Consider the following 25,121-nt stretch of genomic DNA (forward strand, 5'->3'; position numbering starts at 1 on the left):
ATATAAGCTTGTTTTACTGTAAACAATGTAATTATAACCAAACACAGTATAGCTTCAAAACATGGTTAAAACTATACGTTTGATCTCATGGATGGTCTGTCCTTGCATCCATAGCGCTGTCTATGAATTTGAGAGTGGTTACATTTCTCTAGCTCCATCCCTCCGCTGTTTACCAAAAAAGGTGGCTGGATAACCACGTTGTTGTTTTTCGAATCCTGGATTGCCCCTTTAAGGGTTTGTTCCCTCAATGCTAGATGGAAGAAAAAAAATGCAATTATATCCACTTTGAGGCTAGCCTCACATATTGCAGTATCCGCCGGTATTGAGTGCAGCGGAGGTGGCACCGCAAGTTGTTAGGAATTAAAGTGTATGTTTTTGTCCGAAGAGACTACATATAGCTCGCATTCGATCTAATGGAAACAGCTACAATAAATAAACCTTCACATATACTAGAGAGAGCAAACCATTGGTGGAGTTCATCTGAGAGAGAAAGAGTTTGAGTGGGAGAGAGAAGTAAATGAGTTGCAGTAGGGTCTGGCGCATAAATTCCACTTTTTCCTCGCAAATGAGTCACGCAAGAAAGACTTTGTGCAAGCATTGTTTTGTCTTTCAATGTTAGACCAAGTCTGACACTTTCATTCATCTGTCTCGGAGCACATACAAAGAGGTTTTCATCAGGATTCTCTACAGTACCTGTCTATTCCCTCTCCTCCTCTCCATTGCAACTCTTCCCCAGGTCGTTGCTGTAGAAGAAAATTGACTTTCCCCGATACACTATCCTTTTCCAGAAGTGTGCACTTGCACACCTTCCGTCATGGATTTAAAAGCACAGGATTAGTGTAAAGCATTGGCTGGAAGGAGTTTCCACCATGCAAGTGGTGCAAGTCGGGAGAAGGGTGGAGAATCAGGACTCAGTCAGTGTGTTCTCAGTCAGTGTATAACTGGTAAAATAAGGGTTAATAAATCCTTCCAGCCTCATTTCAGTCTAATGACACATTGTGTCATTAGTATTTTCATAAATGCAATATAGCAAAAAAAAATTGTTGATTAGCATGGATAACCCAATCAAAGACACAAGAGTTTAGGGATCTCGAACTGACAGCTCACCCGCTGAGACTGGCAGTGCCATGCAGGAAGATTAGATAAGCATTGGCAGCCATCTTTATTCATGACACCAATTATGAATTATGTAGTATCAGACTAATATAGGGCTAATTATGTTATGTAAAATTGGAAGCTGTTTCATGGCATGGAAATAAGGATTAAAGACAGCAAATTATTCAATAGAGTCGGTCAACAGCTGTGCTGTATCATAAAGAGAGAGAGAGAGTGCATTCGGAAAGTATTCAGACCCCTTTACTTTTTCCACATTTTGTTATGTTACAGCCTTATTCTAAAATGGATTAAATAGTTGTTTTCTCTAATCAATCTACACACAATACACCATAATGTCAAAGCAAAAACAGGTTTTTAGAAATTTACATAAGTATTCAGACCCTTTACTCAGTACTTAGTTGAAGCACCTTTGGCAGCGATTACAGCCTTGAGTCTTCTTGGGTATAACACTACAAGCTTGGCACACCTGTATTTTGGGAGTTTCTCCCATTCTTCTCTTCTCTCAAGCTCTGTCAGGTTGGATGGGGAGCGTTGCTGCACAGTTATTTTCAGGTCTTTCCAGAGATGTTCAATCGGGTTCAAGTCTGGGCTCTGGCTGGGCCACTCAAGGTCATTCAGAGACTTGTCCCGAAGCCACTCCTGTGTTGTCTTGGCTGTGTGCTTTGGGTCGTGGTCCTGTTGGAAGGTGAACCTTAGGCCCAGTCTGAGGTCCTGAGCGCTCTGACGGAGCAATGGGATAGTAACAGAAATTTAAACCCAACTCATTTAAGCAGGCTAGAGCAATTTTTTTTTTTTTACCATTTCAAATAGTATTTGAACTCAGGTCTGATTCGAGTATAATCTTTAAAGAATATAAGAATAAAATGGTTTTGTTGAAAAGTGAAGTGTACTGTACTGCCAACCCAAACTCTAGGTGAAAATGACTGTAAACCTACTGGTCATAACTGGAGGCAAGAGATTATGACATAGCTGGCATTTACTGTAGTTAACTACTGCTCATCTCTGTCATGGCTATAGTTGCCTACTTATGCACAGCAATTAAGAACAATTGGCATCAAACTAGGCTGATCAATTCACTTTCGGCACATCTTTTGATGCTGTGTTAAATCGCCAACTGCTTGGCACTAAACATTCAATAAACAGTCTACAACAACTGTGATGTTAGCGTGGATTCACCAAAAAGAGTTACTCCCCAAAGCAACTTGGAACAAGAAAATCAATTCTTAAAACGACCGCAATCAAAAATAAAAACATTAAGAAGGAAGATGCGAAGAGAAATGTCATCTAAACATCTTGGCCGGTTAAGACGACGATTACCCAGAGGCCATCTGTGTTCCTTCCTTCCCGCGGCCTGATGATGTGTCTCTGGGTTTATTGGAAAACAGGGCAACCCATATTTCTCCGATGCTGCACTGCTCTGCAGACTATGCTGTCCCTGGTAGTGTATGTTCTCCCCCCCCCCTCTCTCTCTTTCTGACTCTCTCTCTTACTCTCTTACTTTCCCTCTCTATTTCTCTCTTCCTTTCACTCTCTCTCTTGCTTGCTCTCTATTGCCTCTCTCTCTCTTTCTCACTTTCTTTCTCTTCTGCATGTTTAGCCCCTCTCTCTCTTACTAGCTTATTCTCTCTTGTGCACGCCCGCTCCCCCCTCCCCCCTCCTCTCTCTCTCTCTCTCTCTCTCTCTCTCTCTCTCTGTCTCTTTCTTTCACACACACAAAACACACACACACACACCCACAGCACTTCAAAGCGGGGCTCTCTACAGGCTGTTTCCCCCCCTGGCGTATTCTGTGCAGGGCTACAGATCAAGGCACTACATTAAAGGTTACAAGTGGAGGCAAAACGCCACGTTCACGACCAGCGTGCATGACACCCAATGTACTTCCTGTCACAGGAAGTGGTATGGCCAGGACCCGGTTGGCACGGCGATGTGAGAGTGGCACTATGGGGATTATAGGGATGGATCCCTCAGGGGGAGGCAGAACGAGAGTAGGAGAGAATGGGGATTGTTTGAAGTGAGTAGATGGCGGCGATTTTGTAATTAGCTCATTGTTAATAAGTGTTGTAAAAAAGAAAGTGGGCCACATTTAAATACTTTTAAAATGCACCTTCCTTCCTTCCTTCCTTCCTTCCTTCCTTCCTTCCTTCCTTCCTTCCTTCCTTCCTTCCTTCCTTCCTTCCTTCCTTCCTTCCTTCCTTCCTTCCTTCCTCCCTTGAGGTTTAAGATGTCAAATATGATTGGATAGGTGAAAGCAGGGTTTCCAGCTTCCACCACATTCCACTAGATGTTGTTTTTTCTTGTTCATTGCCCCTTTTACCCCCCTTTCCAGCTGTATGCATGTGTGTGCGTGCAAAAGTGTGTGTGTATGTGTGTGTATGTTTGTGTAAGTGTGTGTGCATGCCTTTGTGTGTGTGTGTCTCATAGGAAACTGGGCCAGACATTAGGGACAGCCCTGTTCTACTGCTACAAATGTATCCCCTCCAGCAGGAAAATACAAATTGAAGAGAGTAATTAAGACACTTACACACACACACACATACACACAGCCTGCAAAATCTCACACACACCCCAATCTTTACAAAGACTAACCACACACATCAATAAAGACCAACACACACACACACACATCCAGCTTTTTAACCGTTTAATTCATGAGGCCTTGGCAGCTTTCTTTCTAACTCTCTTCCCTCTCACTCCCCCCTCTCTCTCTCTCTCTCTCACTCAATGTTCTCCTTTTTACCTCTCGCTCTCTCTCTCATGGCCATAGCGCATGTGTGTTTGGGTGTGTTTGTACATACAGCTGCGGAAAAAATTAAGAGATCACTGCAAAATTGTCAGTTTCTCTGGTTTTACTAGTTATAGGTATGTGTTTGGGTAAAAAATAACATTTTTGTTTTATTCTATAAACTACTGACAACATTTCTCCCAAATTCCAAAGAAAAATATTGTCATCTAGAGCATTTATTTGCAGAAAATGACAACTGGTCAAAATAACAAAAAAGATGCAGTGTTGTCAGACCTCGCATAATGCAAAGAAAATAAGTTCATGTTCATTTTTAAACAACACAATAGTAATGTTTTAACTTAGGAAGAGTTCAGAAATCAATATTTGGTGGAATTACCCTGATTTTGAATCACAGCTTTCATGAGTCTTGGCATGCTCTCCACCAGTCTTTCACATTGATGTTGGGTGACTTTGTGCCACTCCTGGCGCAAAAATTAAAGCAGCTCGGCTTTGTTTGATGGCTTGTGACCATCCATCTTCCTCTTGATCACATTCCAGAAGTTTTCAATGGGGTTCAGGTCTGGAGATTGGGCTGGCATGACAGGGTCTTGATCTGGTGGTCCTCCATCCACACCTTGATTGACCTGGCTGTGTGGCATGGTGCATTGTCCTGCTGGAAAAACCAATGCTCAGAGTTTGGGAACAATGTCAGAGCAAAAGGAAGCAAGTTTTCTTCCAGGACAACCTTGTACGTGGCTTGATTCATGCGTCCTTCACAAAGACAAATCTTCCCGATTCAAGCCTTGCTGAAGCACCCCCAGATCATCACCGATCCTCCACCAAATTTCACAGTGGGTCCGAGACACTGTGGCTTGTAGGCCTCTCCAGGTCTCCGTCTAACCATTAGACGACCAGGTGTTGGGCAAAGCTGAAAATTGGACTCATCAGAGAAGATTACCTTATTCCAGTCCTCTACGGTCCAATCCTTATGGTCTTTTGCAAACCTCAGCCTGGCTCTTCTTTGCTTCTCATTGATGAAGGGCTTTTTTCTAGCTTTGCACCACTTCACCCCAGCTGCCGTTTGCCATTCTTTTTGTAGGTCACTTGATGTCATCCTATGGTTGTTGAGTGACATTCGAATGAGTTGGCGGTCATCCCGGTCAGTAGAGAGTCGTTTTCACCCTCTGCCGGTCTGTAGCTTTGTTGACCCCAATGTCTGCTGCTTGACCTTGTTCTTATGAACTGCTATCTTTGAAATTTTAAGGATGGAAGCAACCTGACGCTCACTGTATCCCTCTGCCAGTAAAGCCAGAATTGAACCCTTATTTTCATCACTCAAAACTTTCCTTTTCAACTCTTTTGGCATGGTCAATAGTTATTTTTTTATTAATATTACTTTTGAGGTACTATTAGCACTGTTTTTGCCATCCAGCTGGTCCTATTGCAAGAGGATAGTGATGACCACAGCAGTGGTTTTTATACTTTTCCTCGTTAAATAAGATTTGGTTAATGTGATCACCTAATCAGTACCTAATTCAGTAGAATGAGGTGTGCCTGTGTTGGAATTCAACAGACACTGGAATGGAATGGCTGTCATACATGTAGAGATGCTGATTTAAGAAAAATTTGCAGTGATCTCTTAATTTTTTCCACAGCTGTATGTGTGTGTGTACAAGTACGTGGGTGTCTGAGTGTGTTTGTCTGTGTCTGTGTATTCAGAGCCCCAGGTGAGGCTCCTCTGCCCTATAATAAATCAGGCTTGCGCTTTCGGCAAACGCTGGCCTCTGCCTATTAGACGAGGTGATTTACTAGAAAGAGCCATGGAAGTGAATACATAAATAAAAATAATACCTAATAGCAAGAGCTGGCCGGCTACAGACACAAACAAACACACACACACACACAGAGACACACACACACACACATGCACACTAGGACACAGATTAAACTTAGGAGGTGTGTGTTTGTGTGTGCGCACCTCCGTGTGTGTGTCTACATGTATAACAGTGCAAGTCTAATAATATTGAGTATAATTGGATATCGTGACCAGGCTCTTATGCCTGACAGTGCCCGTCCGCCACGGCCCTTTGGCCAATTAGCCTATCCACCCCTCAGCCCCTGCTCCCCCGTGTTCCCCCTCGCGAACAAATCAAATCAACCTCCCTCGCAAATGAGAAGACCGGCCACATCTATCAGAGTATCACTCCTCCACCCCTCCACTCCCTCCATCCCTGTCAAGGCCTCCTCTCCAGGCATTCTTTATTTATTCAAAGGAGTCCCTCGTTCAAAGGAGTGTATTCAGGGATAAATTAGAGAATAGCAGAGAGAGATGCGCCGTCTGCCTGTTTGGCTCCTTCCCCTTGTGTGTAATTGAAGAAGCTCTCTCTCTCTCTCTTTCAGTAATAGAGAGCTTCGATTACCCACTCAGCTCTCTGACCGCTCTCTCTCCCTCTCCTTCTCCCAACTTCCTCCTCTCTCGCTTTCTTTCTCATTCTCTCTCTCGCTCTCATTCTCTCTCTCTTTCAGTAATAGAGAGCGAAAGAGAGAGAGAGAATGAGAGAGAGAGAGAATGAGAAAGAAAGCGAGAGAGGAGGAAGTTGGGAGAAGGAGAGGGAGAGAGAGTGATCAGAGAGCTGAGTAATCAATGAGTCCCTGGTCAACACTAACATCAATGAGCGCACACACACAACGTTCTGCTCGCACACAAGAAACTTGACTTTCATCATCTAACATGGTTTACAAGGACAGCAAATGTGGTATCATGATATGAAAACGCCATCTGGAAACTGCCAGGTAGAAAAGAATATGTTACACTTGAACATTGTCACGATCGTTGACACATGATGAAGCGGACCAAGGCGCAGCGTTGAAGGTGAACATATTATTTATTTAGAATGATCACACGATCAAAACAACAACGATAACGTGACGTCTACGGTATAACACAAACCAAATCAGAACAAGATCCCACAAAGAATAGCTGAAAACAGCCTACCTAAATATGGCTCCCAATCAGAGACAACGAGCAACAGCTGCCTCTGATTGGGAACCACCCTGACCAACATAGATCTATATGATCTAGAACAAAACCCAAAACATAGAAAACACAACATAGAAGCTACCCCGTGAAACTAAACATAGAAAATCCACACCCTGGCTCAACATTTCAGAGTCCCCAGAGCCAGGGCGTGACAGTACCCCCCCCCCCAAAGGCGCGGACTCCGACCGCGCCAACAGAACACCACAGGGGAGGGACCGGGTGGGCACTCCGCCTTGGCGGCGGATCCGGCTCTGGGCATGATCCCCACTCCCTCTCTAACCCCCCACAGTACCCCTGGTCCGGTCTGGCCCTGCTGGCCGGAGCTGGACTGAACACTGGTGGAGCGGATTGCTCTAGCTCCGACGTGAAGCATCTGACCGGTGCCGGACCAGCCACCGGTGGAACAGGCACGGGCCGTGCCGGACTGACGACGCACACCACTGGCTTGGTGTGGGGAGCAGGAGCGGGCCGAGCCGGGCTGTCGAAGCGCACCCCTGACTTGGTGCGGGGAACAGGCACGGGCCGCGCCGGACTGACGACACACACCACTGGCTTGGTGTGGGGAGCAGGAGCGGGCCGAGCCGGGCTGTCGAAGCGCACCCCTGACTTGGTGCGGGGAACAGGCACGGGCCGTGCCGGACTGACGAAGCGCACCACTGACATGGTGCGGGGAGCAGGAGCGGGCCGGACCGGGCTGACGAAGCGCACCACTGACTTGGTGCGGGGAGCAGGAACGGGCCGCGCCGGGCTGACGAAACGCACCACTGACTTGGTGCGGGGAGCAGGAATGGGCCGGACCGGGCTGACGACGCGCACCACTGACTTGGTTCGGGGAGCAGGAGCGGGCCGCGCCGGGCTGACGAAACGCACCACTGACTTGGTGCGAGTGGCAGGAACAGGCCGGACCGTACTGGGAACACACACCACTGGCCCTACGTGGGGATCAGGAACAGGCCGGACCGGACTGGCAACACACGCCAGTACTTCTCGCCGTGCCTCTACAACCTCCTTCCCCCTGGTGACCAGTGACTCCCGTAACCTGGCGTCCTCCTGCTGCCCCGTCGTCCACGGCGTTAGCCCCCCCCTAAAAAATGTATGGGCTTCACTCCTACCCGTGGCCAAGGCCTCCATCCCTCTTGCCAGACTCGCACTCATCTCCTCCCACGTCCATCCTCTCTCCTCGTCACTCTGCTTGATCCAGTCGAGGTGGGATCTTCTGTCACGATCGTTGACACATGATGAAGCGGACCAAGGCGCAGCGTTGAAGGTGAACATATTATTTATTTAGAATGATCACACGATCAAAACAACAACGATAACGTGACGTCTACGGTATAACACAAACCAAATCAGAACAAGATCCCACAAAGAATAGCTGAAAACAGCCTACCTAAGTATGGCTCCCAATCAGAGACAACGAGCAACAGCTGCCTCTGATTGGGAACCACCCTGACCAACATAGATCTATATGATCTAGAACAAAACCCAAAACATAGAAAACACAACATAGAAGCTACCCCGTGAAACTAAACATAGAAAATCCACACCCTGGCTCAACATTTCAGAGTCCCCAGAGCCAGGGCGTGACAAACATAAACAACAAACACTTTTGTAATCTTCCGCAATGATTCACCATGGATATACAGTATCCCCTTTTTGTTTTCTCGTTTCAATTAAGAATGCATTAGCCTCCAGTCTGAGTTGAATGCCATTACGGATGAAAATGTGCTCCTTGTTGTTGTTGTTGTTGTGGTGGTTGTTGTTTCCTTTTTTCCTCCAAATGGAATACACTCCATCTTTGATTAGCTTGGTGGGATGGGGTTTGGGGCCGCAGCTTTCCACAGTAATTAAGGTGTCAATCAAAAGCAAGGCCTTCTGGGAAAAGTGGCGAGCCGAACTGAAACTTTTCCGAACAGGTGGCCAGGAGATATGAGCAACTGCTTGTTGCTTCCTCCACAATATCTGTCATAGTTTTATTTTAGGATGTTTGTTCTTTCCCCTCCCTTTTTATAAATGGCCTCATAACATGGTCATAGAGAAAACTCTGTCACTCTTTTACTATTCTTCCTTTTGTAGATACTCCCAGTCAGTAGTAGTGAGTGGAATTACAAACAGACTATACTGAACAAGTTAAATATCTGACCACACACATTACTATGTGTACTTGGCCACTCCCACACCAAATAGCCTGAAGTCATAGGGCTCTCGTCGCAGGCTCTATTACCCTACATGGGATGGGAGCGTTGCAAACTAGAGATTGGAGATTTTTTACCTGGTTTGACATACTGTACATTGTACAACATAGCAGCTTTTCAGCACGGTTTTTTATTTCTGTATAATAGAAAATCAACCAAGAAGTTGGCTCTTTTTCAATGAGGGCAAAAGGGGAAGATTGATTGTTTTTCCCTAAGGTGGGCATGATCTAGGGGAATTCCTTCTTATGATATGAATCTCGACTGGGAGTATAGCATGAAAGGAGGAAAGTGAGGAAAGGGTTTTGGGAAGTGATGAAAAGTAAAACAACGGTATTCTGAGTGTGATAAATCACTTTTAGGTCTACACATTCTTGGAAGCAATTTGTAACAACACTTTGGTGTTATTCACAATGTGAGTCACAAAACACAAGTCACAAAACCGAAGCATTCAAGTACGTCTCCTGAGTAGCAAGTGGAAGTTTATTTTCTATGGAAATACAAGTTTTTCTCTTTCCCTGTTCAGGTGATGTTTCAGGCCATTCGGGGATCGGGCTATGAAGGGGACATTGCCATCGATGATGTCTCAGTCACCAAAGGGAAATGCAAGCAGGAGAACTCTGTCTCCAACACAGGTACTGTATCTATGTCACAATGTTACTGTAGGGTGAAGTTTACCCAAGACACTGGTCTTGGGTCAGTTTGCATTTCATTTACATGTATCCAGAGCAACTAACAGTAGATTGCATACATTTTCATACTTTTTCCCCATGCCACCTTTCCAACAAGTCAGTTCATCAAATTTCTGCCCTGCTAGAGCTGCCCCGGTCAACTGTAAGTGTTGTCATTGTGAAGTGGAAACGTCTAGGAGCAACAACAGCTCAGCCGCGGAGTGGTAGGCCACACAAACTCACAGAACGGGACCGCCGAGTGCTGAAACGCGTAGCGAGTAAAAATCGTCTGTCCTCGGTTGCAACACTCACTACTGAGTTTCAAACTGCCTCTGGAAGCAACCTCAGGACAATAACTGTTAGTCGGGAGTTTGTGAAATGGGTTTCCTTGGCCGAGCAGCCTAAGATAACCATGCGCAATGCCAAGCGTCGGCTGGAGTGGTGTAAAGCTCGCCGCCATTGGACTCCGGAGCAGTGGAAACGCGTTCTCTGGAGTGATGAATCATGCTTCACCATCTGGCAGTCCGACGGACGAATCTGGGTTTGGCGGATGCCAGGAGAACGCTACCTGCCCAAATGCATAGTGCCAACTGTAAAGTTTGGTGGAGGAGGAATAATGGTCTGGGGCTGTTTTTCATGGTCCGGGCTAGGTCCCTTAGTTCCAGTGAAGGGAAATCTTAATGCTACAGCATACAATGACATTCTAGATGATTATTTGCTTCCAACTTTGTGGCAACAGTTTGGGGAAGGCCCTTTCCTCTTTCAGCATGACAATGCCCCTGTGCACAAAGCGAGGTCCACACAGAAATGGTTTGTCGAGATCGGTGTGGAAGAACTTGACTGTCCTGGACAGAGCCATGACCTTAACCCCATCAAACACCTTTGGAATGAATTGGAACTCCAACTGCGAGCCAGGCCTAATCGCCCAACATCAGTGCCTGACCTCACTAATGCTCTTGTGGCTGAATGGAAGCAAGTCCCCAGAGCAATTCTCAACATCTAGTGGAAAGCCTTCCCAGAAGAGTGGAGGCTGTTATAGCAGCAAAGGGGGTACCAACTCCATATTAATGTCCATGATTTTGGAATGAGATGTTCGACGAGCAGGTGTCCACATACTTTTGGTAATGTACAGTGGGGAAAAAAAGTTTTTAGTTAGCCACCAATTGTGCAAGTTCTCCCACTTAAAAAGATGAGAGAGGCCTGTCATTTTCATCATAGGTACACGTCAACTATGACAGACAAATTGAGGAAAAAAATCCAGAAAATCACATTGTAGGATTTTTAATGAATTTATTTGCAAATTATGGTGGAAAATAAGTATTTGGTCACCTACAAACAAGCAAGATTTCTGGCTCTCACAGACCTGTAACTTCTTCTTTAAGAGGGTCCTCTGTCCTCCACTCATTACCTGTATTAATGGCACCTGTTTGAACTTGTCATCAGTATAAAAGACACCTGTCCACAACCTCAAACAGTCACACTCCAAACTCCACTATGGTCAAGACCAAAGAGCTGTCAAAGGACACCAGAAACAAAATTGTAGACCTGCACCAGGCTGGGAAGACTGAATCTGCAATAGGTAAGCAGCTTGGTTTGAAGAAATCAACTGTGGGAGCAATTATTAGGAAATGGAAGACATACAAGACCACTGATAATCTCCCTCGATCTGGGGCTCCACGCAAGATCTCACCCCGTGGGGTCAAAATGATCACAAGAACGGTGAGCAAAAATTCCAGAACCACACGGGGGGACCTAGTGAATGACCTGCAGAGAGCTGGGACCAAAGTAACAAAGCCTACCATCAGTAACACACTACGCCGCCAGGGACTCAAATCCTGCATTGCCAGACGTGTCCCCCTGCTTAAGCCAGTACATGTCCAGGCCCGTCTGAAGTTTGGGAGAATGTCATATGGTCAGATGAAACCAAAATAGAACTTTTTGGTAAAAACTCAACTCATCGTGTTTGGAGGACAAAGAATGCTGAGTTGCATCCAAAGAACACCATACCTACTGTGAAGCATGGGGGTGGAAACTTCATACTTTGGGGATGTTTTTCTGCAAAGGGACCAGGACGACTGATCCGTGTAAAGGAAAGAATGAATGGGGCCATGTATCGTGAGATTTTGAGTTAAATACTCCTTCCATCAGCAAGGGCATTGAAGATGAAACGTGGCTGGGTCTTTAAGCATGACAATGATCCCAAACACACCTCCCGGGCAACGAAGGAGTGGCTTCGTAAGAAGCATTTCAAGGTCCTGGAGTGGCCTAGCCAGTCTCCAGATCTCAACCCCATAGAAAATCTTTGGAGGGAGTTGAAAGTCCGTGTTGCCCAGCGACAGCCCCAAAACATCACTGCTCTAGAGGAGATCTGCATGGAGGAATGGGCCAAAATACCAGCAACAGTGTGTGAAAACCTTGTGAAGACTTACAGAAAACGTTTGACCTGTGTCATTGCCAACAAAGGGTATATAACAAAGTATTGAGAAACTTTTGTCATTGACCAAATACTTATTTTCCACCATAATTGGCAAATAAATTCATAAAAAATGCTACAATGTGATTTTCTGGAATTTTTTTTCTCATTTTGTCTTTCATAGTTGACATGTACCTATGATGAAAATTACAGGCCTCTCTCATCTTTTTAAGTGGGAGAAATTGCACAATTGGTGGCTGACTAAATACTTTTTTTCCCCACTGTAGTGTATGTGGCCATCATCAGAGATCTATAAGTGGGGGGTAAGGTCAAGAGAGTGGATTCTATGCCATTGAATCAGAATATGTTTATCAATCTTACCAACTCAATGTAGGCAGACGCAGTCTCACTACAATACAAACCGGACACAGTATAGGAAGAAATTGTTCAGTGTCACCCAAACATTGAAGAGAGCTTGCCTTTTTACCAAAGCTATAGCTGTCAACCCTCTACACTATGCTGTATGGTTACTTTAAATATTTAATTTGCAATACATAAAACGCTTGCTGCAACAGTTGGATAATTTTAATTCCTTTAAAAATATTTGGGGAAACCAGAGACAGCGGAGATAGAGAGAGCGATAGAAGGGGCAAAAATGCAGTGAATGAAGCAGAGAAGAGTAGTTGAACTTGAGAGCAGAGACCCTAATTATGAAAACGGGTGGCAGAATGATAGTGATGAGGAGAGAGATATTTAGGAAGAGAGAGCAAGAGATTAAGAAAGAGGAAGTGAGAGTGGCAGAAAACAGGTGACACGATGATAGTAAAGAGAGAGAGACAGAGAGAGAGAGAGAGAGAGAGAGAGAGAGAGAGAGAGAGAGAGAGAGAGAGAGAGAGAGAGAGAGAGAGAGAGAGAGAGAGAGAGAGAGAGAGAGAGAGAGAGAGAGAGAGAGAGAGAGAGAGAGAGAGAGAGAGAGAGAGAGAGCATGAGACAGACAGAGCATAAGACAGACAGAGCATGAGACAGACAGAGCATGAGACAGACAGAGCATGAGACAGACAGAGCATGAGACTGACAGAGCATGAGACAGAGCATGAGACAGAGCATGAGACAGAGCATGAGACAGAGCATGAGACAGAGCATGAGACAGAGCATGAGACAGAGCATGAGACAGAGAAGGAGCGAGAGAATTACTAAAACAATACAGAAATACACTATGGAAAAAGAATGAACAGCATGTCAGAAATCAGCTCAATGTAATTGAAGAATCCATAAACTCTAACAAATTCTGGAAAAATTGGAAAACACTAAACAAACAACAACACGAAGAGCTATCTATCTAAAACGGAGATGTATGGGTAAACCACTTCTCCAAACTTTTTAGCCCTATAACAAAGAACAAACAGCAAACAAATATACATGATCAAATGTAAATCTTAGAATCAACTATTTAAGACTACCAGATCCCACTGGATTCTCCAATTACATTGAATGAACTACAGGACAAAATACAAACCCTCCAACCCAAAAAGGCCTGTGGTGTTGATGGTATCCTCCATGAAATGATCAAATATACAGACCACAAATTCCAATTGGCTATACTTAAACTCTTTAACATCATCCTTAGCTCTGGCATATTCCCCAATATTTGGAACCAAGGACTGATCACCCCAATCCACAAAAGTGGAGACAAATTTGACCCCAATAACTACTGTGGGATATGCGTCAACAGTAACCTTGGGAAAATACTCTGCATTATCATTAACAGCAGACTAGTTCATTTCCTCAGTGAAAACAATGTACTGAGCAAATGTCAAATTGGCTTTTTACCAAATTACCATACGACAGACCACATATTCACCCTGCACACCCTAATTGACAAACAAACAAAACAAAACAAAGGCAAAGTCTTCTCATGCTTTGTTGATTTCAAAAAAGTGTTTGACTCCATTTAGCATGAGGGTCTGCTATACAAATTGATGGAAAGTGGGGTTGGGGGAAAAACATACAACATTATAAAATCCATGTACACAAACAACAAGTGTGCGGTTAAAATTGGCAAAAAACACACATTTCTTTCCACAGGGCCGTGGGGTGAGACAGGGATGCAGTTTAAGCCCCACGCTCTTCAATATATATATATCAACGAATTGGCGAGGGCACTAGAAAAGTCTGCAGCACCTGGCCTCACCCTACTAGAATCTGAAGTCAAATGTCTACTGTTTGCTGATGATCTGGTGCTTCTGTCACCAACCAAGGAGGGCCTACAGCAGCACCTAGATCTTCTGCACAGATTTTGTCAGACCTGGGCCTTGACAGTAAATATCAGTAAGATAAAAATAATGGTGTTCCAAAAAAGGTCCAGTTGCCAGGACCACAAATACAAATTCCATCTAGACACAGTTGCCCTAGAGCACACAAAAAACGATATATACCTCAGCCTAAACATTAATGCCACAGGTAACTTCCACAAAGTTGTGAACGATCTGAGAGACAAGGCAAGAAGGGCATTCTATATCATCAAAAATAACATAACAATTGACATACCAGTTAGGATCTGGCAAAAAATACTTGAATCAGTTATAGAACCCATTGCCATTTATGGTTGTGAGGTCTGGGGTTAGCTCACCAACCAAGAATTCACAAAATGGGACAAACACCATATTGAGACTGCATGCAGAATTCTGCAAAAATATCCTCTGTGTACAACAAAAAACACCAAATAATGCATGCAGAGCAGAATTAGGCCGATACCCGCTAATTATCAAAATTCAGAAAGAGCAGTTAAATTCTATACAACTTAAAAGTGTGTCTCCTGAGTGGCGCAGTGGTCTAAGGCACTGCTTCGCAGTGCTAACTGTGCCACTAGAGATCCTGGTTCGAATCCAGGCTCTGTCGCAGCCGGCCGCGACCGGGAGACTCATGGGCGGCGCACAATTGGCCCAGCGTCGTCCAGGATAGGGGAGGGAATGGCCGGCAGGGATGTAGCTCAGTTGATAGAGCATGGCGTTTGCAACGCCAGGGTTGTGGGTTCGATTCCCACGGGGGGCCAGTATAAAAAAAATGTATTCACTAACTGTAAGTCGCTCTGGATAAGAGCGTCTGCTAAATGACTAAAATGTAAATGTAAAAGGAAGTGATTCCCAAACCTTCCATAACAAAGCCATCACCTACAAAGAGATGAACTTGGAGAATAGTCCCCTAAGTAAGCTGGTCCTGGGGCTCTGTTCACAAACACAAACAGACCCCACAGAGCCCCAGGACAACAACAACAATAACACAATTAGACCCAACCAAATCATGAGAAAACAAAAAGAGAATTACTTGACACATTGGAAAGAATTAACAAAAAAACAGAGCAAACTAGAATGCTATTTGGCTCTAAACAGAGAGTACACAGTGGCAGAATACCTGACCACTGTGACTGACCCAAACTTAAGGAAATCTTTGACAATGTTCAGACTCAGTGACCATAGCCTTGCTATTGAGAAAGGCCGCCGTAGGCAGACCTGGCTCTCAAGAGAAGACAGGCTATGTGTACACTGCCCACAAAATGAGGTGGAAACTGAGCTGCACTTCCTAACCTCCTGCCAAATGTTTGACCATATTAGAGACACATATTTCCCTCAGATTACAGAGATCAACAAAGAATTCGGAAAAAAAAACAAATTTTGATAAACTCCCTTATCTACTGGGTGAAAAACCACAGTGTGCCATCCCAGCAGCAAGATTTGTGACCTGTTGCCACAATAAAAGGGCAACCAGTGAAGAACAAACACCATTGTAAATACAACCCATATTTCTGTTTATTAACTATTTGCACATGGTTACAACACTGTATATATATACATAATATGACATTTGAAATCCAGGCTCTGTCGTAGCCGGCCGCGACCGGGAGACCCATGGGGCGGCGCACAATTGGCCCAGCGTCGTCCAGGGTAGGGGAGGGAATGGCCGGCAGCGATGTAGCTCAGTTGGTAGAGCATGGCGTTTGCAACGCCAGGGTTGTGGGTTCGATTCCTACGGGGGGCCAGTATGAAAAATAAAATAATGTATGCACTCACTAAACTGTAAGTCGCTCTGGATAAGAGTGTCTGCTAAATGACTCAAATGTAAAATGAAATGTCTTTATTCTTTTGGAACTTCTGAGTGTGATGTTTACTGTTAATATATATTGTTTATTTCACTTTTGTTTACTATCTACTTCACTTGCTTTGGCAATGTTAACATATGTTTCCCATGCCAATAAAGCCCTTAAATTGGAATAGAGAGAGAGAGAGAGAGAGAGAGAGAGAGAGAGAGAGAGAGAGAGAGAGAGAGAGAGAGAGAGAGAGAGAGAGAGAGAGAGAGAGAGAGAGAGAGAGAGAGAGAGAGAGAGAGAGAGAGAGAGAGAGAGAGAGAGAGAGAGAATTGAGATTGAGAAAGAGGAAGACAGAAATAATGACAAGGAGACAGGACAGAGGAAAAGAGAACGTGAGGAGAGATAGAAAGACAGAGAGGAGATGGAAAAAGAAGGCGAGAGAAGAGAAAGAGAGCAGCGAGAGCTGTTGCCAGTGCTGGGGCTGTGGAGGCAGCTGGACTCCCTTTCACTGTAAACCATGGGCACTGGGCACAGAGACAGCCATGCAGGGCTGGGTGCCAGGATCAATGATGAGAGGAGCACTGCCCAGGCATCTGTCCAGGACTAGGCCTCCTGTCCTGGACTCCTGACCCACCGGCCACTGTGATAAAGTCCCGTCTCTCTCCCGGCAAATTATACACTCCACATGTCTCTGTCCCGGCAAATTATACACTGACAGCAGGCTGGAGGCTGCAGTCTGCACCCTAAATACACAGTGACACTGAGCAGAGCCTGTAATAAAATTATTCCTTGTGGCTTTTTCACATCATCGGCCAATTTGCTCAGCAAACGAAATGAGCTTTGACACCTTACACGGACCATGGTTAGATAGGGTGGTTTAAACTGCCATCCTGTTACTGTGTGAAGTGTAAATGAAAAACTGGCACTTTTCAAGTTTGCCTTGTCACCGAGCATGGTATGTATTGTTATAGTGTACACTCAATGAACTGTGACTTTAAATAAGACCAAAAAATAAGAAATAGTAAATCCGCACAATGGTATGATCCTCCCGAAGTGTTTAATAAGACAAGGACATTTCGACCCCAAACTGGGTTTTCATCAAGACTAAATACTGACCACTCACAAATATTCACTACCACATATCAAGGCCGAAAGCTCTTGACCGTCATTCACTCATACTGACACTGCTATAGGATTCCTCCAAGCTACCCACACCAGTCTCCATGCAGTGGCTCCATACATCACTGACCAAAGCACTGCCCATAATCGAAAAAGCTCTTCATCGCCAATGTATGGACAGCCACAATTGAACAACTCTGCACGATGGCTTCTATTGAAAATTACTTACCTCTAAGTGAGAAAGCTCTCACTGTCAATGTATCATTGTGGCCATTGACCACCACTGACAACACTAATCAAATTTGAATGGGGGATCTTAGGAAATGATAAATTATTAATTAATTTATATTATTCATTGTTTAGCTAACTAGCTACCTACAGTAAAGCTACTGTGCTATCGTAATGTACTTGCTCTATCGAGGGATCAAGTTAAACATAGACTATAATTGGGGGGTGTTCCCAAGAAAATGATCTGGTACAGTGTTGATATTTGTGTATTTCTACCACTCATGAGGGTGCCCATGTTAATATGTTCAACAGTTACGGGAGTGCCCTACTTTGTTGTGGGAGTGTACCGCTGTAATTCCAACCTAACTGAAGGCACCTGCACTCCCCTACAGATCAAATTGGGAGGTACTATAATTTAGGTAAGGCAAGAGGCCTCCAAAACATTACAAACCTCTGTTCTTTCTTACCAAAAGCAACAGGTTTCCCCCCCTGACATCTCATCCCTTTCTGCTCATTTTCCCCCGAAAATGGCAGCAAAAACAAAACAAGGCCAAACAAATCAGGAGACGCTGGTGGGTCGGTAAATAATTAACTAGAAAACCCCTCTGCCTCCCCCCAAAAACCCCTCATCTGAGAAAGCAGCGAAAGCAACAAAAGAGCCGAGAGCTAGCGGGGATCCTAATGTAATACAGTGAATTATTGATGGAGGGTGTAAGCAGGAAGCCAGGCTACGCTAGCCTGTGGGGCCGATGCAGCGCTGCACAAGACAGCTAGCCGAGACAGATGGGTAATTATTGGTTAGAGGAGATCGGGTAGAGGAAAGACCCAGCCCGCACACCTGGGTCACCTCTATTTATTAGCAGACACAACGATGAGGAATAATGTACGTGGGTAAAACAATATAGCCCTGTTTCCCAGACATAGATTAAGCCTAGTTTTGGACTATGAAACATGTTTAACGGAGATGCTACATTTATATAGGGCCGGTTTCCCAAACACATAATTAGCCTAGTCCTGGACTAAAATACTTGAATGGAGATTCTCCACTGAGAATGATTTTTAGTCCAGGCTAAATCTGTGTCTGAGAAACTGGCCCATATTGTTTGCCCCACATACATTAGTATTAACCTGTAATAACCAACTGGTTTATGCAGTTGTAATTCTACATGATTTAATTACAAGACTAGTGATGAGGCAGCCAGAGTTATAGTTGTGTTATAGCATAGAACATTTCAAAGCAGACATCAATGGTGCCTTTGATGAAAATCACTAATGGGTGGAATAAAGAGTCAGACGCGTTGTTCATAAATGTATGATTGTATGTTTGCAGTGTGTGTGTGTGCATGTGTATATGTGTACATGCAAGTCTAAATCTGTATGTTAGTGTACCAGAGAGTGTGTATCATGTGAGCGGCTCACTCTCCCAGGAGTCTTTGCTAGCGAGTGTGCCCAGCTGTATTACCCAGCTGACACATCATGTCTGCATTTTAAATGGTACCCTATTCCCTATATAGTGCAGTACTTTTGACCAGGGCACGTATGAATCTCGTAGTTGCTCTGGTCAAAAGTAGTGCACTATGTAGGGAATAGGGTGCCATTTGGGATGCAGCCCACCTGTCCCTTTACACACCCCATCTCTCCCCAACACACACCATCACACACAAACATACAAACATGCTCATGCACACCCTGTTTCCCCCCCAACACACTTCACACGCACATATAAACACGCTCACATGCACACACATACACAGATACGCTCACTCACTGGGCTAGCTGTCTGAGGGGGTGTAGCACAGGGGACTGTGGGACCGTATGGCTCTCCTAAAATTAATGATGATTGCCTCTGACATGTTGTGTTCAACTAACACCACATTCATAAATCATAGGAATGACTGGAACCTGGCTCAGGGGCTGAGGTGTGTGTGTGTGTGTGTGTGTGTGAGGCAGAGAGAGAGTGTGTGTGTTTGCGTGTGTATAACAGAATATGTGTGTATGTGCCTGTGCCTGCCTGACTGCATAAGTGTGTGTGCGCCTATGTATGTCTGCGTGTGTGCACATTTCCATGCATGTGTACGTGTCTTAGCTGTGGGTGGGTTCGACGGGGGAATTGTTGCTCTGCACGCCATTCGCTGCTCCTTTCCTTCCTCCTCCCTCCTTTCTTCCATTCCTCTCCACTCCCCTTCTTCTGATGCTGTAAGGGGTGGCTTTCAATACTGTATGGGGATGGGTTTGATACTATCTGGATCCCACGTCGTCGATGACTCAAGTCCCCCCGTTTTAGCTCCAGACGCCCTGGTTCTCTATCCCCACGATCACCCTGGGTGGGATGCAACACTTCCAGATCCCTGGTGGTCCCACACTGTTGTCGAAATTGCTACAAATATACATATGCATATGGTCATCTGCACAGGATACAGCGTAGTGTACAGCACAGTACAATTACATGCTTACTTGCAAGCTCTCCTCACAAACTGTGCAGCAGCTACAAAAAGTATTCAATAAAAATATAGTTAGAAAACACAATACGAGAACAATAAAGCACAGAAAGCATACAGGTAAAAAGCGAGACAAATACAGTATTTAATTGTTCCCTATAACTGCACACTCCGATTTACTGGAGTCGACTTTGCAGTCATGGGCAGACTTGGGTTCAAATACATGCGTATTAAGTATTTGTATTTTAACTACTTATTTTCGGTGTATTTGAGTAATTTCAAACAATATGGCTGAATCAATTACTTCTATTTGACGTATTTGAAAGCATTTTCAAATAATCTCCTTTAACTACTATTTAAATACCTGTATTTTAAAATATTATATTTAAATTTGAGTATTTTCAAATACATTCCGATTTCCAAATGTACTTCCAAATACATTCCAATATTTCACTACTTGTATTTCAATTAAAGAAAACAATACTAAATACTTACTTTGAAATGTATTTGAAAGTAATTGAAATACAATAAATAGTATTTGAACCCAGGTCTGGTCTTGGGCCACCTCCCATATCTCTGGTAGTCCATTTAGCGTGGGTTCTTGGATGGCTCAGCAGTGCAAGTTGAAGTTGAAACCCAGAGACTGGAACATGGAGGACATATACTGTAAGTATTTCTGTTTTACTGCACCCTGCCACAACAGTTCCAACCTGTTGCATTTATCAGGATTCAACTGAACTGTGTTGGCCCCCTCCCATATACACAATAAGAAAACAACAGAGCACATTCACAATGCTTTCAGAGTAGGAGTGCTGATCTAGGCTCAGGTCCTCCCGCTCCTTATTTCCACATAATCTAAAAGGCTAAACTGATCCTAGAATAAGCACTCCTATTCAAAGACCCTTGATACATACAGCCAGAGATCTTTTATCCATTGCCAAGCCCCCAACCAAACTTTCTGTGCTTCACCCCCTTCAAAGGTCCTTGAGAGAGAAATCAGGGCCAGCCCCTGTGCCAGGCACTTAACTTGTTCTCTATGGGAGAGGACGGGAGGAATAAAAAGCTTGATTATGAATACATTGATTTTCTGCCATCGAGAGAAACCCCCTAATATAAATGTATATTGATTTCTTAAATACAATATCTGCCTTACTCTTTATTTATGAAACTCATTCCGCAGACGGCTTGCATGTGTAATGAGCTGTTGACATTGTGTAAGTGCAGTGTGTGTGTGTGTGCCGGGGGGGTTGGTAGGTGGGGTTTGTGTATGCTATTAGTGTGTGTGTGTGCGCACATCTGTGTTTGCATGCACTTCGACAAAAGGAGAGGGAGGGTCGCAGATGTCTCATGTACAGGTGCTTTGTGATACTGTATCTTTGAATCCCCATGCTGACTCATATGAGTACAAGAAAACACAGTGGCCATGTCCGAATACCCATTCTAGCGTATTACATAGTTAAACTGCATACTATTTACTCATCGTCGCATATTCCGTTTAGTAAAAGGATACAGTATGCCACGGCTGCAACTCAGTAGCGGCTCCTGATTGGCTGAGTAGGTGGGGCGGGGCCGAGTACGGGTGGACTTTTCCAAATTCAACAGACATGCATCGCATTAACCAGCCTGATAATAGATCATTTCCAATTTGATTAATTTCTCTAAACTTCATTTCACCTATACTGTAGTAGACCATGTAGCCCATCTATCCTATTTAAAAAGGACTGAAGACAGAAACAGATCATTTGGTTCCGTTTCAACATATTTATTAGTGAAACCAAAGTGCATCGCTAATTCAGAACCGCTGGACAGGAACATAATAAAACAAATGCACTGATCATTGGGATGATCAGAATGACTGTTAAGGCTTTATACATCAATTCAATAATGAAATAGGAAGCTTAGCCTACAAAACTAAAACAATCCATATGTTCAAATCAAAAGGCCTGATTAACACGACATCAAAATTGTAGCCACATACCGAGTCCCCGGTGCCGACACATTCTGAAATCAAAAGATGGTTTAGTATTTAGTTTAAAAGCTCTGACGAAGGCCAAGATAACAACACTTTTCAGTGAGAAAACAGAAATCCACTTAAAAAAAATTAAAAAAGATAAAATTATTTTTTCAAAGATGTAGCCTACGATGCAATACTCGTGATCATTTTAAGGAGAACAAAAACTACTTAGCTTACACTTGAACACCACTGCAGAAGCTTCAGGCATCTTCCCAATTAAGTAGCCTAGTTTTGTTGTTTGGCTACTTGAAGAGAACTAGGGCCTATCACTTGCAGCCCACCTCTTCCAATGCAATGTGGAAAAGTGTGCAACATATTCTACTCGATGAACAGACAAAATGAGTATAACATCCTGGCATTTAAACCATACTCGATTTTCTAAATGTCGCATACTATTAAATATTCTATTTTCGCATACTGAGAATGCGTGATGCGTGATTGTGCTGTTTCCTGCTATACGTTGATTTCGGTAGCGCATCCCCATATCTAATTGATCAGCTGTTGTGAAAGCCGAAATGAGTATGACATCAGGGCATTTCAACTATACTAGATTTTCGAAATGTTGCATATTATTACACTTTATTTTTTCGCATACTCAAACGGCATACATTACATACATTTAAATAAAAGCACAGTACATCAGGCCTCCTGAGCGGTGCAGCAGTCTAAGTCACTGCATCACAGTGCTTGAGGCGTCACTACAGACCCGGGTTCGATTCCAGGCTGTCTCACAGCCGGCCGTGACCGGGAGACCCATGAGGCGGCGGACAATTGACCTAGCATTGTCCAGGTTAGGGGAAGGTTTGGCCGGCTGGGATTTCCTTGTCCAATTGCGCTCTAGCGACTCCGTGTGGCTGGCTTTTGGGTTAAGCGAGGAGTGTGTCAAGAAGCTCTGCGCCTTGGCAGGGTCGTGTTTCGGAGGACGCATGGCTCTCGACCTTCGCCTCTCCAAGTCCATAGGGGAGTTGCAGCGATGGGACAAGACTTTAACTAGAAATTCAGGTCCACATTTTTTTTTTTATAAACACAGTACATCAACTGTCCTATGAGCTTTGAATTTCCTGCCCAACACACAATCTATTCTTTGATTCAGCATGGTTTAGAGATCTTCATGTCGAACAAGAGGCGAGAGGCGAGCAGTTTGATGATGACATCAATGGGCAACTCGTCTCTCAGATGCTATCTCAAAGCACTTATGACACACTTCCAATCTTCATTGTGAACCCTGCCTCTGTGATAAAGTGATAAAAAGGATTACTCCCTTTATGCCATTCTCAGGCTTTTAGTGCCATATCCCTCCACTCTTTCTCTCTTCATAAAATCTTGGGATTGAGTTGCAGTATCTCACAAGGCTTTACTGTACAGTTCTCCTGTACATTTTTCACATATGGGTTACTAGACTAGAGTAAAGTATTGTATATTAACCAAATGCCAAGAGGTTTCAACTTTTCAACTCTGTAAAATCAATGTGACTTGTGGGTTGTGGCCAACAGCCTATTGAGCTCAGACCATTCAGTTTGTTCTGTTTGTGTTTTCCACAGTTCTGATTGGAGAAGCCCCAGGTCTGCACTCGCTCCCATTGGCCGCCTCGCTGACCTTCGCCCTCTGTTTGTATCTACTGCTGCTCTACAGATGATGAGCACAACACACAGCATCCCCTGTCTGCCGAGACAGGCTACTGCCCCGACTCGCGCTCTCTTCTTCTCTCCCTGTGTCCCTCGCTACCTCTCCCCACTCCCCTCCCCTCCTCCTCTCACCTTCTCCATCCACCTTTTAGTTTTCATCTCCACCCCTGTTTTCGATGACAATCCATGCTTCACTTCTCCCATTCCACCCTGGCTATGCTTGTAACTCTTTGTAACTGACTGTCGCTTGATTGATTCTCTCTCTCTATCATTCTCCTTTTCCACACTCACACCTTTATGCTGCTGTGTTTTCCAGCCATTCTCTCTTTCAAACAATCACACTATTTTTGACTGAGGCAAAGTCGCACACTCAATGACCTGACCTTTGACACCCAATATCACTCAATCCACCCCTCACAGCAAACATACTTAATTCTTCTATTCACTCTCACTCATTCTTCCGTCACCCCCCTTTACTCTTTCCAACTCCCTCCGGCGACCACCCATATCCCTGACACACCAAAGTGTCGGACACTCTACCAAAGATGATGAAGAACCTGAGGAAAAAAGGGAAAGGATGGGGGAGGGGAGGGGTTGAGAATAATAGGATGACGAGGGAAGGGGGGGTTCCCCCCCTCCTTATTGAACCCTCCCCCTCACCTCCTTGGGTTGGGTGCCAGAGAGCTGTCGATCACGACGGCAGATTGAGTGACTGACAGACGAAGGAGGCTAGGAAGGAAAGAAGGAAGCAGAGAAGTTCCCATTTGCCTCTCCTCTACCGGTCGTGGCCGTAGATGACTTGCGTTGGATTGTACGTGTACATTTCTCTATATATGATATATTACAAAAGTTTAAATAAATAAAAATTCTGAAAAACACTCATGGACATGAGCGACGTTACAGGCTATGACAAAGCGAAACTACAGAAGCACAAATTTATACAATCTACTCCCTTTTATTTGGGGTTTTCCTCTGTGTGTTGTTGCTGTATGTCCTCCCAATCGAAGTTATGGTACACTTTGTGTTCTTAGGGTTTTTTGGGGGGCGGATGTGAAAAAAAGGTACAAGGACTGCTGGAGGATGGCTTAAGGCGGGAGTGGTGACGTTTATGTGGAAGAGATGGGTGGGGATGTGTTGGTTGGTACCTATGACACCCTTCGCCTATAGCCCACTTGAGCACTGGTGTTAGGGATGGGCCAGTCACCTCCATTATGCCCAGCACCACCCTCTCCACCCACAAAACAACTTGACAGAGACTATGACTAGCCTCCCCGACTCACTCACCCTAGCCAGCCACATCCCCTATCAGCAAAGTCCAGCCAATAACAGCATCTCTCGGACTTCCTGCGGTCTACGAACAATGGACTTCCTGGATCCTGTACAAGGAGAAAGTGGAGGTGGAGCGTGACTGAAATCAATTGCGACAACTACATCGATACGCATCATTTAAATTAAG

At 44.5% G+C, this 25,121-nt stretch overlaps 1 protein-coding gene across 1 annotated transcript in view; it reads left to right on the plus strand.

Moving 5' to 3' along the window:
* LOC311145544 (MAM domain-containing glycosylphosphatidylinositol anchor protein 1-like) overlaps positions 1 to 23,676 on the plus strand; it is a gene marked incomplete at its 3' end in the record, with an annotated part of 411,583 nt that extends 387,907 nt beyond the window's left edge. The window contains exons 18-19 of the mRNA XM_084181813.1: positions 9,600 to 9,708; positions 23,582 to 23,676. Coding sequence (XP_084037939.1) covers positions 9,600 to 9,708; positions 23,582 to 23,676 — 204 coding nt within the window. The remainder of the gene's footprint in view (positions 1 to 9,599; positions 9,709 to 23,581) is intronic.
* Positions 23,677 to 25,121: the final 1,445 nt, after the last annotated feature.

The sequence above is a fragment of the Coregonus lavaretus genome (genome assembly GCF_964263955.1).
Source record: "Coregonus lavaretus genome assembly, chromosome: 18".
In the NCBI taxonomy this organism is placed as follows: domain Eukaryota; kingdom Metazoa; phylum Chordata; class Actinopteri; order Salmoniformes; family Salmonidae; genus Coregonus; species Coregonus lavaretus.